Source organism: Apaloderma vittatum, unplaced genomic scaffold (assembly GCF_000703405.1).
Source record: "Apaloderma vittatum isolate BGI_N311 unplaced genomic scaffold, ASM70340v1 scaffold4912, whole genome shotgun sequence".
NCBI classification, from domain to species: domain Eukaryota; kingdom Metazoa; phylum Chordata; class Aves; order Trogoniformes; family Trogonidae; genus Apaloderma; species Apaloderma vittatum.
Window position 1 is genome coordinate 33,557 of NW_009704019.1, and position 13,025 is coordinate 46,581.

Sequence of the window (13,025 nt, forward strand, 5' to 3'; positions counted from 1 at the left end):
GCTGCTCTGCCTACGTACAAGTTATACTGGAGAAAAGGCACATATGGGAGCCAGAAGTTAGAGCCCAGGCTATGAGTAGATGACTGTAGTGTGCATTAGTCGGACTCTACTGACTTGGAAGGGTGCTTGAAGACTTAACACTCCACTTGGTAAAGTGACCTGCAGAGACTGTCCCTTGGAGAGCAGGAACTGCAAAATTTGCATTACTGAGTCTCGTCTGCTAGCCTGAATTTGCATGTTATGCCCATAGCCCTGAGCAAACAGCATAAGGACAATTCTGTAAGTGCCTTCCATTGTTCTGAACTTCTCCTGACCACTTCCAAAACACACAGGTTGGGTCAGGCATTCACATAAGGGTGATCACAGCTGAACGCAGTAGAAGGTAAGAAACACCATTGGCAGACCCAGTGATTCTATACCAAGAACGGGAAGCAATAAATGAAATTACACTGTCTCTTCTTGAACCATAGAGGTCGCTACACTCTCTTCTCTCTTGTCTAAACGTGCTCTGAGCATGTGTTTATATCCTACTACAAGGAAACACTATTGGTAAATGAGATGCAATCGGAAGTTGATTCAGAAAGATGTTGTAAACACAGCCTGAAGTACATGTCCTCCCCACGCACTAAATTACACTTCAGTACAGATATCCGTGGGAGTTAAGCCTTTCATGTTTGGTTTAAATAGGAGGTTTCGCTAAATATTTAGTCACTACTAGAGTCTAATGTTTTTTTGTGTGGTTCATACTCACACCACTGGTAAATAGCCTGCAGGCACAATGGCTCAACATAACAGAACCAGAAATATGCCCTGCTGAATGTCAGCTTCCTTCCAGGCTTTGATTCCAGAGGTTTTGGCAAAGTGACTTTTTTAGGTCTACTTTTTATCAGTTTTGCAGTTGGATGATCTGAGCTTGAATATTTTGGATGTCTTAAATAAAATGCTCTGGCAAAGCAACCCCCAAACAGGAATCTTTTTATAGCTCATTCTCCCCTTTTGTGTAGAAAAGAAATGATATAATAAGCCATGTCTTTAATCCTTAGGTCACTGTTTTCTGGAAGGGCTCAAGGTCAGGTTCCCAGGCCTTTGAGCAACCTGATCTGGTGAAAGATGACCCTGCCCATTGCAGAGGGGTTGACCTTTAAAGGTCTTTTCCAATCCAAACCATTCCTTTATTCCATGATTCTACGGTCTGTTAAATTTCCTACGTGCTGTGCACCACTGGCCATGTCATAGGCTGCCTAGAAGCTAAAATAAGCAGAACTCAATGAAAGCATGTCAGGTTGACTGATTGTCTCATTTGAACTGGAGAGACCAGTTCAGTTCTGGCCTCTGCCAGGCGATTCCTTTGTCACTGGGGGAAAATATCTACTAATGTTTTTATCAGGATAGAAAACACGTGGCCTTTAATGTCTATATAGAAGATGCCTATCTGCAAAAAAGGGAAAAGATGCTTTGCTTGTCTTGTCTATTCACTCTGAAAGCACTTGAGGGCAGGGATTGGCTTTATTCTTTGTTTGCACAGCGAGGAACCTGCCTCGTCTGCAGCTTTATTAAAATTTGAATTGGCTGCGTTACCAGGAGCTTAGAAGCACTGAGTCACTGCTGCTCCTAATGTTTGCTGTACTACAGTTAGTTCTTAGAGGGAACTGGGATTATTCCTCTTCCTTACTGGGGTGTAAAGGCTGATGACTACAAGGAGGACTACATATTAGCTGCTTGGGATGTCTGGAGTTTAAGCACCGCTGAGCAATGTCAGTATTGCAGATTGAACCTTCTATCCATGACTTCATAGGTGAAAATTTATTTTTGGAATGTATCCTGCTGGGCACCACTTTGGTGGCATTTGTGGTCATGCTGAGCTCAATGGAAACCTACAATTCTCTGCTTGGATGCTCACGGAAAGGGCCCGCTGAAATTGTGTTTAGCTAACAATATAGGACACTGTGTTATTTTAAACTTTGCATCTCTTCAAAGGCTGGAAAACTGCTACTCGGGAGTGTCATTACGGAAAGATTTCTGACTCCATGTAAATTCATTCTGCGCTAAGATGTTCTGCAGTACTACTGCTCACTTAGCAGCTTCGTCCTGCCCGTGGTAGGATGTCACCCAGGACATGCTGCAGATGAAGGTAGGAAGGGAAACAAGAAGGCTGCTGTGGGATGCAACAAAATTTTAATGAGCAAGAAATGCTTACGTTTGCAAAGCGAGATATCACAGAATACGAAAAATTGGTTTCTGGACAATTTCAGAGAATATTCAACAAATGTCCTGGTCGGTGATTTCGCTGTTCTCAGCTGGGTTTCTTCTGCCTGTTGTGCAACTACTGGTGATGATCCTTGCCATTAGAAGTGATGTCCATGTGGAATACATTGCCCCACGATGCTTAAAAAAATCCAGAAAGCTGGAACAGGCAACAATTGCAAAAACCAAACTAGAAACAAGAGGGCAGACAAAATGCAGAGAAGGATCAGAAAGGCTAAGCGGCAGTAGCTCCATTGCAGGGCTGCAGGAACGCTGAACCCCCATCATTGCTCTGCATTTGGGGCTTCACATGTGGCCCTTCCGAGACCTCTCTGAGCCTTTAGCAGGGCCCACAGTTGCTGCGAAGGAACCGGCTGTACCGGCGGGAGGAGTAGGGGCCGCAGTACCCGCTGCCGAGCGTGGAGAGGGCTGAGCTCCCATATCCATACTGGGACCCGTAGCCCAGAGAGCCCCCATAACCGTAGAGGCTCCCGGCTCCGTAGAGACCCCCCAGCCCCAGGTTGCCCCCAAAGGCGGGGGCTCCAGAAGATCCCACCACAGCTTGCTGGGGGAAGGAGCTGAGGATGGGGCCGGGGAAGGTGACGACGACCGGGGGTGGCTGGATCAGGGCAGTGGAGTCGGGGCACTGACGGACGCAGGGCTCGTTGCAGCTGTTAGCGAGGGGCTGAGGGCAGGCGATGCCGCTGGTGGTGGGGCACAGGTCGTAGCAAGACATGGCTTTGCAGGGGTGGAGGCGAATCTGAAAGACAGAGCACAGGGCTTGAGTAAAAACACAAGGTCTACCGGAACAACAGGTCAAGGTTGGGAGTTGGAGAACAGGTAAAAATGATCAGCGGATGCACGAGCAAAACTGATGATGCTTTTCACAACCTTTCCTCTCAATCAGCACTGCTTTAATCTTCCCCATCCAGTAATCCCTGTGCTTGTCACCTCCGCCAAGCCTTCTGAAACTGATGCTGCTGTCTTTTTTGGGTTTATTTTGCATTCCCTCACAGAGGAACAGAGTATCAGCAGCACTTTTTAAACTAAAACACCAGCGCTCCTCCCTGGGTTGAGAGCCAGGAGCTGCACCAGAGAATCAAATAATTTAACTAGATGTTTCCGATCAGCTAATCTGGATCTGGATTTATGAACAGACATATGATAAACATGGTGAATCTGACCACTGATTTACTTGCATTATTATTGTCTGGTGAAAATAGCAAGGGTTTAAAGTAAGCCATTTTCTCTATAAAACTAGATACAAGCTAGGATTAGCTTGTGATAAAATTCCCATCTAGATAATGCTCTTCCTTCAGCTGGGTCACTAAACAACTTAGGATACGGCCACATCTTTCTGATTCAGTCATTAAGTGAAACGGTGCAAGAGAATTCTGCACTTTAAGGCTTATGCCATCCTACATTTTCAATCTTCTAACAGTACAAGAATGCTCAAATATGAATTCCAGTGAAATAAATGCCTTAAACTCTGGTCTTGACTCCTAAAGCCTAACACAACTTGCCAGCATACTTAAAAAAACCACCAAAACAACAAACCCAGAAAAGAAAAAGGAGAGAAAAAGAGAATCAAAATGCAGTTCTAGAAAGTCTATTGCAATAGTAGCAGATGGTATTCTGAGCTCCAGTGCAAGGACACTTCGAAAGAAATTAAATGGCATCAGACTTACCTGATGTAGAGGAGAGTAGTCAGGAGAAGGAGCTGGGATGGCTCTGTGGCCCCGCTCCTTTTATACAGCGCTTCAGATCGCCTCGGGGGGCTGAGGCACGCTGCGCCCATGAAGTCATAATCACCAACCAGCCCAAATTTGAAGTACGCATAACTTCCCAACGTGACGAAACTGTTTTCGCTTGCCGTTTGCAAAATCACCCTAAATCTCTGAAGAGCATGATATGCACATTCCAGCTCCCGGTTCTCTTTCATCTTGAAGCCTAATTGACCAGCTTCGTTGCTGGTATCATTCCACCCTCCTCACTGGCGTTGCAGGAGGAATTAAACTGGTTCTATTTATTTAGCACTTCCTTCATTAGCTTCCCGTAATGATTTTAATCAGAGCCATAACCTGCTGTCGTACACATGTTTGCATTTAAGTGCTTTAGATCTAGGCTGCAATCTAATCGCACATTTTGCAACGTTCAGTGAGGTGGAAGACACCTTCTGATCCTTTTCCCACCCACAGCCACAAAAACACGAGAGATGTCCTGTACCTCTCGTAACCACAGGCATCGTCCAACGCTCTTCGATTTAGAAATTCTGAATTTTCCTTGTTGCCTGGCAAGACGAGTGAAACACATAGTATTTTAGCACCTGAAACAGCATTGAAACTAAAGGCTAGAGTTTTATCTGAAGGGATATTGGTTTTTTTTCCCCTATTTTTCAGCTGGAGTCTGCAAAGACACACAGAGGTTACCTCGCAGGTTCAATGTAAAGTGGCTGCAAATACAGATTAGTAGTTACAGATTAGTAGTTACTAGCTCCTCTGTATCGACATTGCACTACTCTGATGGAAGATTTAACACACGACGGTGGTGAAGCCGGTGCAAATTTCTCTATTTCTTTGTGAAACTACATATTTCTGTCTACCACTGCGTTCAGTCGGCCTATACTTTTTTCTTTTGTTCATATGACAGAGCGTAGTCCTTAGACCTACTCCTTCACCTTACGAAGGAATCGAAGCAGTTTCACCAGAGAAACAATTTTTGAGGGCTTCCTTCTCAGATTTACCAAGTGATAGGAAAACCAATGGAATTATCCAAGGAATAGTTATTCCAACAATGGTTTCTTTCATCTTTTCTCTTCTTTCTTTCCTGATGGGCAGGATACCATCTGCATATTGTGACAGAGTCAAATTTTAACTGCCAGGATTTCAAATAATTTGTCACTTGAAATTACTCAGGCTTCCCTGATACTTAGTGGGGAGGGACAAGAATTTCCGCATGACAATTCATCCCCTCTCAGACGCTTACCTTGCCAGAACTGGTATCACCCTCAAAACGTCATAATTTTGTTTTCGTTGACTATGGAGACAGAAAACAAGCTAAACTGAAACACCCGGCTTTTAAACAGGGGAGGTTTGGAGAGGTGTGAGCCACCCATATTCCAGTTTTCTGGAATTCTGTGTAATAAACAGCCTCAGAAATCCTCAGCTGGATTAGTTGTTTGTTCGACACCACAGCATTTCTACCAGAAGTTAGACTTCAGCTATGAGGTTCTTTTTTTCCAGACTCTGAGATGGCCTTCGGGGATTATAAGAGCAATAATGCTCACAAAGGGCATTCATATTCTTGTGTTTGTGTGTTTTTAAGCACTTCCCAAACTCTTCTTAGTAGTTTATGCATGAAGTAGTGCTCAATATTGGATCCAAACAGCCCAACATTTTGAAATATTTTTATTAAATTGTACTGGTCAAGTGCAATCTTCCAGTTCTCTTTACCATCTCCTGATTTCTAACCTCAGGGTTTCGGTTGATTTGCTTTTCTAATTTAGGTTTTTAAAGCTTTGCCTAGTCTAACTGTGAGTGATCCACCTTTCTTCTGTGTTTTAAATACATGTTCAACTTCCTAAAATTTACATTTAATGAGTTTAATCTAACAAAATATTTCCCTTTGTTATGACCAACAAATTGACCTCTGAAATTTAAAAAAATAAATAAAAATGGGTAATCTGGGAGACAAGGCATGCGTCTGGATGATATTTAAAAGTACTTCAACACATTATCTTTTGATTTTTCTTCTGAAAATTACAGGACAATCCAGGCCAAATCTGAATTGCAACTTCATTTAAGAGTTGCTGATTTCACAAGAAAGACACCATGTTTTGTATCAATTAGACTTTATCTAGCATGGGTAAGGAAGAAAAATGCGCATTAAAGCATGTGGCGATCGTGATTAACATTTGAGCCACTGTCATTATGTCAGCCAATAAAAGAAGAGGTAAATAAATGAAGCCAGTGTAACTCCTCCTGTCATTCTACTGTATTTAATGGACTTTACCAGGAATGAGTCTTGCCAATTAAGTGCTGAGATGAAAGAACTATTTCTTTTGCAATTTGCATTTCATGCAGCGTGAGAATTTGAATCGACTAATAAACATAAATATTGAGCAAAACGGTTTCATCATTTTGAGGCGAACCATGTGTGATAAATACGGGCTGGTGCTCACAGGAGTCTCAGGTTCTTCAGATTTGAGGAAATCGATAGAAAGTCCCTCCTCAAAACTGTGAGGACAGTCATAGGATAAAAGCAACCAGTTGTCTGAGGCAGCGTTTGACTTTATTCCTGTGTTTCCCCTACACAATGATTAACCATCACTTAAAAATTGGGGTTTTTTCTTACAGAAATTTGAGGACTTCTGTGCACAGCTGCAAATAGATCTTGGCAGGGTAGCTACAATTAGGTGGGGTGAATCTGGAGCTCAAATAGTGTTGCAGGGGATCCAGACTGCTGTGTCTTTCATATTCCCATGAAATCTAAGTTTTTCTTCCTCTTCCAGGGGAATTTGTGCTGCGTTACACTTGCACTCAGGGGTGTTTCCAGCTGGTCAATTCACGTCCAGCACCAAGAGCTTCAAGGAGCTGACTTTCCTGACCTGAGGGCACTGGCTCAGCCACAATTCATTGTCATCACCTTGCTCAGATCCTTCCTTGAGGACAGCCTGGCAGGATCTGTTAGCGCCCATACTTAAAGGCTCCTTTTGTTACGGGAGCTGTTGTTATGGTAGTCTTTACCACAGCACACGTTCTTACAGATTTTTCAGGTCCTGGCAGCAAGCAGAACATTCCTTCTGGCTGTTGTTTTGATATGGGATGCCACTGTGGAAGCTGTGGGTCTTGCTGAAAGATCTATTCAATTTACCAGAGGCAACCAAATGAAACCAAATCAAAGGCAGATTTAGAGCTGATTTGTCTGGTAATGAGTGTTGAGAAGTTACAGAAAGAGTGGAGCTGAGTATTCAGAGAAGCTCTTGTCTTTCTTCCTTCATATTATGCCTTTGGTCTCTGGTCAGATGCTCTTTGAACACTGCTACCTTTTGCTGAGCCATACTTTTTACTGTAGTAAAATACGTAGCCTCAGATCTTTTGGCAGCAGAATCATGTAAAGAAAACTACCTCATGAGATAAGCATCTGCTTGAATCAGGAGTTGGTTACATGCTTTACTGATAACATAAAAAGATATGCAATGTATGGTGCAGTCGTTTGATTCAGTTTTAGGCTGCCTATATATTTACACAAAGTCTGTTTGGAGTCTATCTAAACTTAAACAGAACCAGAAAAGTCCCAAACCCAGGAATTCCGCCAGGTATACCATGAAACTATGAACACGGTTGTTACCGTGGTTTTGAAGAACTGTTATCTCCACACAACCAGAATTTTGGAGAGTGAGACCATTTAACAGTATGGATCTAGGCTGGTCTATGCTAGAGAAATAGAGAATCTGAAATCCATTTAATATCAGTCACCAATCTTCCATTCAGAGCTGTGGTGGTAAAATGATCTGTACTACCTTGTCTTCCAAGTCTGCAGGGAATAAGCAAGAGCTTAACTTTCAGAGTGTGAAAGGGTCACTTGCAGGTCTGAGAATTATCTCACAAAGTCATGAGTGAGGAGTTTAATGAAGCACTGTGTAGAGAAGGCTGCTGTTCATCTACGGGCAGCATGTTGTGACCACGTTGTTGCAATTCAGTGGTGAAACAGGCTGAGCAAGGGCTCCTCGTGGAGACTTTCACTACATGGGCAGGGTTTGCACAACGTTGCGGCAGCCAGATGTACAGAAAAGGTTGCAAATTCAGAATGGACGAGAGCACAAAACTGCAACACACGTATTTTTAAATGATGCAACGGAATTTTAATAAGAAGGAAAAGAACCAAACTACATTGCAGTGGCAAGGATGCGTTCTCAAGATGTCAGAGGCAAGTGCGTTTTGAAAGGCGCTGTTGAACGCCTCACTGCATTCACTCACAAGCATGATAAAGTAGAAGATGACAAGGAATTGGGTCCATGAAGATATCAGGAAAGAATTCAAAGGAAAAAAATAAACAGGAGAGGCACGGAGTATGCAGAAGGCGCTGCGCTGAGCAGGATTCGTGAGGGCTTTCACAAAGTTGTTGCTCATCCGCTCGCTGGTGATTCTGCAGTTGGATTTTCACTTGCACATCACTCCGTGGATTTTCCTGTTGGGTTTAGCAGGGCCAGCAGCTGCCACGGCCGTACCTGCCATACCAGGAAGAGTAAGGGCTGCAATAACCAAAACCGTAGGGTCTACCATACAGGCCCCCATAACCAAAAGAGCCTCCGTAGCCATACAGGCCCCTGTAGCCCAGAGAGCCGTAGCCCCCGTAGCCATAACCCAGCCCATAGCCCAGGGAGCCGTAGCTCCCATAGACCCCGTAGCCCCCAAGGACAGGGGCTCCAGAGGATCCCACAACTGAATCCTGGGGGAAGGAGCTGAGGATGGGGCCGGGGAAGGTGACGACAACTGGGGGTGGCGGGAGCAGAGTGGGGGTGTCGGGTGGATTAAAACACACGGTTCGTTTCAGCTGTCAGCGAGGGGCTGGGGGCGGCTGACGCCACAGGCAGAGGTGGAGCAGAGGTCGTAGCAAGACATCTCGGAGGGATGGAAGTGAGCTGCAACACACACCCATGAGTAAATGAAAGACATAAATGCAGTGGGAAAATAAGTTAGAAATCAGACACAGGGACTAAAATAATGGCTGTGTCTTTCAAGTCTTATTTGTCCTTTCTTCCGTATTTTTTGTGAGTTTAGTGGTGGACATGGCAGTGCAACTGTTGGACTCCATGATCCCAGAGGTCCTTTCCAACCTAAACAATTCTATGATTCTAAGAGACAACTCTCTGTTGTCAATCAGTGTTGCCCAGATTGAGCACTGAGCAGTCATCTCTGCCCATTCCTGATGTCTTGTACCTGGTTCCATTTCAGAAGTAGTTCTTTGTCCTACCCCACTGCCAAACTGCAAAAATAGTGATTGAACAAGCCCTCTGCTGATGTTTTGGAAGCTTCTTTGTTAACTCAAATTTGTATTAGTGGGAAACTACCATTTTTGAAAAACTTAATTTTACCATTTTACATGGATGCCCAACACCAAAAATCAAATCATGACAAAATAATCCAGCATTATTATGAATCTTAGAATACATATGGATGATTCCAAACTTAATTAAAACTGGCAGAGAAGAGCTACTAGAATTGTAGGAAGGAGATTGCATAGAATGTTACTTACCTTTTTCACGGAGGTGAATAAAGCAACAAGGCGGAATGAAGACCTCGGAGCTGGGAGAGCTTTTATACAGTTCCCCAGCTGATGGGGTTCACCCAAGGTGCAATTTAGGCATGTGCATAATTGGGGCAAACCCAAAACTAATATGACACGTAGGTCCTCAAAGTTTTGCTGACTATTTGTTTATTTGTTAGTTCGAAGTCTCGTGAAATAGGGTAGGCGCGTTTCATCACAGAAACCTCTTTCATCTCAAGTGGTTACGTGTCACACTCATTTCTGTTATCATTCCATTCACATCCTCGGCATTACAACAAAAATTACCGTAACGCTCTTCAGTAGCTTCTCCATTATTAATGGCAAAACGCGGCTGCACGCTGCGTGGCTGGATTTTCATATTTTCCATTAAATCCACACTCTAAGCCACCTGGAGATAAAATGGTGTTCCATTAGAGCAACTTGGGGGTCACCATTTTTATCGTTATCATTTGTCCTCTCAGCTTTTAAGGTGAGACCAATAGTGCACCCTAAAGAAGCCGTAGAAAACATCCTGTGCTCCTTAAAGCCTTTTCTATCATTTGGTTTTTGCTCCTGAACACAATGTTGGCTTCATCTGACAAATGAGGCATCCGCAGAAGTACCTCTTGCTTTCTCCTTTGTACATTCGGCCATGGATGACCCTCAAACTCTCAAGTCCTTCAGACCATTTTAAGCAGGAGGCAGAGATAGAACATCCTTTTAAACTACTCAGATTTTTCTAACAGGTCCCTCTCAATGTATTTTTGATCCAGGTTGGAGTCTACAGGCAAACTAATGCCCTTTCTGGTTCTTCAGGGATTGGTTTTTAGGTCCATCTTCAGATCAGGCAATACTGAAGACAACTGAGAAATGAAACTAAAATTAAATAGGACTGATGGCAACTTGCTAAAGCTGTTTGGACATAGATCATGATAGAGAAATTATTTACATGGATAAAGGATGATCACTGATAGAATTGTACCATCTCAAGAAAATAATGAAATCTTCTGTTTCTGTGGTCTGATGACCAGCTGAAAATAATGACACACTGATTATCCAACTTCTGAAATGCTGTATTTTATTTAAAAGTTGATGTTTAATTCCATAATTTGACATCGAAAAACCCCTTAAGATACACAAACCCCCAATATTCAGACATAAAGTGATCATACCAAGGACACAGATACTTTGACTTACATATTTTAATGTGATGTCATTCCATAATTGCTAGGCACCTAAATCCAGGTACATGCCTTTAATCTAATTGTCGGAACGCATTCTCAAGCCATTAGTGAATAGTTTGTGGCATTTGAAAAGACTTGCTCCCTGGAAGCTTGAAAATATCATTGTCTAAAACACTTTTAACCACCTCAAAGGTTGAGAAACCCACCTCATAATTCGGAGATAATCTATGGCATAGAGTCTGCAGGACTGAAATAACACATCTGTAAACAAGGGAAGAACCAGCCTCCGGGCTGCATGGTGCAAGTTCATAATTGTTCCCTGCTCGCGGGAACTGCCAGCTCAGCCCAGCTCTGGACTTGGAGCTTGCAGGAAAAGGAGCGTGTTACAGGAGGCTGCGAATTCCTGAGAATCAAAACCAATACTTCAAAGCACTTCTGTCACGTTTCTGTTTTGTTTGCACTGAAAACTTAAGTTTTCTCAGACCTATTAAGTATTCTCGAGTACCATCTTGGTTTGACAATATCAAACCAACACCACCTAGAAAAGATTGTTTGGGACCTCCAGCCCCTTTGTAGCTTTAGTTAACCTGAGAAACTCATCCCTTATTCACCTCTTGAAAAACAAAATCAAGTCTTAGGAAGATAAAGGCTTCCTCTCTGTCTCCTGTGTGAATTCTGCACACTTAGCCCTTCACATTTCTGTAAAAGAATACAACTGCTTGAGTGACTGATGGATGGAGAAAAAGGATCAGCTCATATCTGCAAGACAAGAGTTCCCAGCACTCCAGAAAGAAGGATTTCACCATTTTTTTTTTCTCAAAATAAAATTTCAATTTCCACATAAGCCCCGTTTAGAGACTGGAACACATGTTGCAGATCCCTGTAGTTGATGCTGCTCTTCTGAGCTGAATTTTCCCCATTGCAGCCAGTGTCAAGCAATATTGGACACCGAACATGCAGAAACCATCCCCAGCCTTCCCTCGTGTCTCATTGACAGTCCTTAACTTCTGCTCTGGCAGGTTATAATGTGAATTATAGGTACTTAAACAAAAATCCTGTCCTGAGAGCAGTTTGTAATTCTGATAAACCCATGAGACACTCTCCAGGTGTTAAGTGAATACACGAGGAGCTGGCTTAATGATTTCTGTTGTAATTTCAAGGAGGTGACTGGAAGAATGCCAGGTACTCATTTTCCCCAAGTCGTCACAAGATGAAAGAATTCTCTATAATCTGAAGTGATGTTTAGGTACTTATTACAAACAAATTTGAAAGGACTCATAAACTCCAGTAACGAACACAGCAATTTCATCATCTTGACGGGTTACACGTGTTTGAAATTGGGGCGGGCAACCAGTATTGGTCTCCAGATGCTCCGATATAAAAGCTCTTCTCTCTCATAGCTCTTCCAAACACTTCCCTTGACTTCTTGGGAGCTTGGGTAAGTCTTATTCTTCTCTACTGCTATCAGTGTGTCTTTTTATTGTCGGTTTCTACTTTGGTTGATGTCTAACACCGATATCGTTGAGTATATCTGCGTTGCTTTGGCACAGAGATTCTAATGCTGTCTCAGGGTGGGGGCAGATACACGTGTCGGTGTGGAGGACCCTCTGGAGTTCTCATGGAAACTCTGGACCATGGAACACTCAGATGTCTCACTCAGTTACTCACTTTAGTCTTGGGTAGTCCTGCAAGTAGCAGGGAGTTGGACTCAATAATCCTTATGGGTCCCTTCTAGCTCAAGAGATTTGATGATTCTGTGATTCTTCAAAATATTGAACCTATTCCAAAGTTTACATGTGAGGCTCATCATTTGATGAGGGCGTCACTATTGCAGCCAATTCTGCCACTTGGGAAGAATGAGTGATGCTTCTGAGAAAATTGTGTGTGTTGTCCTGGTACAGCAAATCTTCTGGCTGGCATTTCTTGCTTTCGTATTCCTCCTCAGAACCCTGTTAAGGACTTGTGGGACACAGTGAGTGGAGGAGAGTAAAATTCCACTTGGAGAAAATTAATAATTTTAGAGGGGAGAATAAACGCTGAATTCTTGGGTTTGTTGAGGAGTCCTGGTTTGTCCTGAAAATAATAATTTGAAATTACTTTTTGAAAGACATTAGGGACTAAAATGTTATTTATATTGAATTTGTCCAGGCAGTGGCTGCGTAGCTGGATAACACTACCTTCTGTCCTTTATTGTCTTGTCAAATGGCTTTTTGAGCAATCTGGGCAGCAACAATCCTGTAATCTGTTGTTCCTACAACTCTCAGCAAAATTGGCATGAGTGGGAAGAAGAAGCTACTGTAATTAAGTTATATATAAAGTACACCTCAC

The 13,025-nt window shown here is 43.0% G+C and overlaps 2 protein-coding genes across 2 annotated transcripts; both read right to left on the reverse strand.

The window, feature by feature from the left end:
* Positions 1-2,584: 2,584 nt before the first annotated feature.
* On the reverse strand, positions 2,585-2,980 carry LOC104270485 (scale keratin-like). Its single transcript, XM_009864869.1, has one exon. The coding sequence runs from the start codon at positions 2,978-2,980 to the stop codon at positions 2,585-2,587; it is 396 nt and encodes a 131-aa protein (XP_009863171.1).
* Positions 2,981-8,442: 5,462 nt separating this feature from the next.
* LOC104270486 (scale keratin-like) lies at positions 8,443-8,867 on the reverse strand. The gene is given in 2 exon segments (XM_009864870.1): positions 8,443-8,780; positions 8,783-8,867. Coding segments are annotated over 2 exon segments (423 nt in total).
* Between the last annotated feature and the right edge of the window lie 4,158 nt (positions 8,868-13,025).

Coding starts and splice junctions, on each gene's coding strand:
- LOC104270485 (XM_009864869.1), bottom strand. CDS start 2,980: ATGTCTTGCTACGACCTGTGCCCCACCACCAGCGGCATCGCCTGCCCT.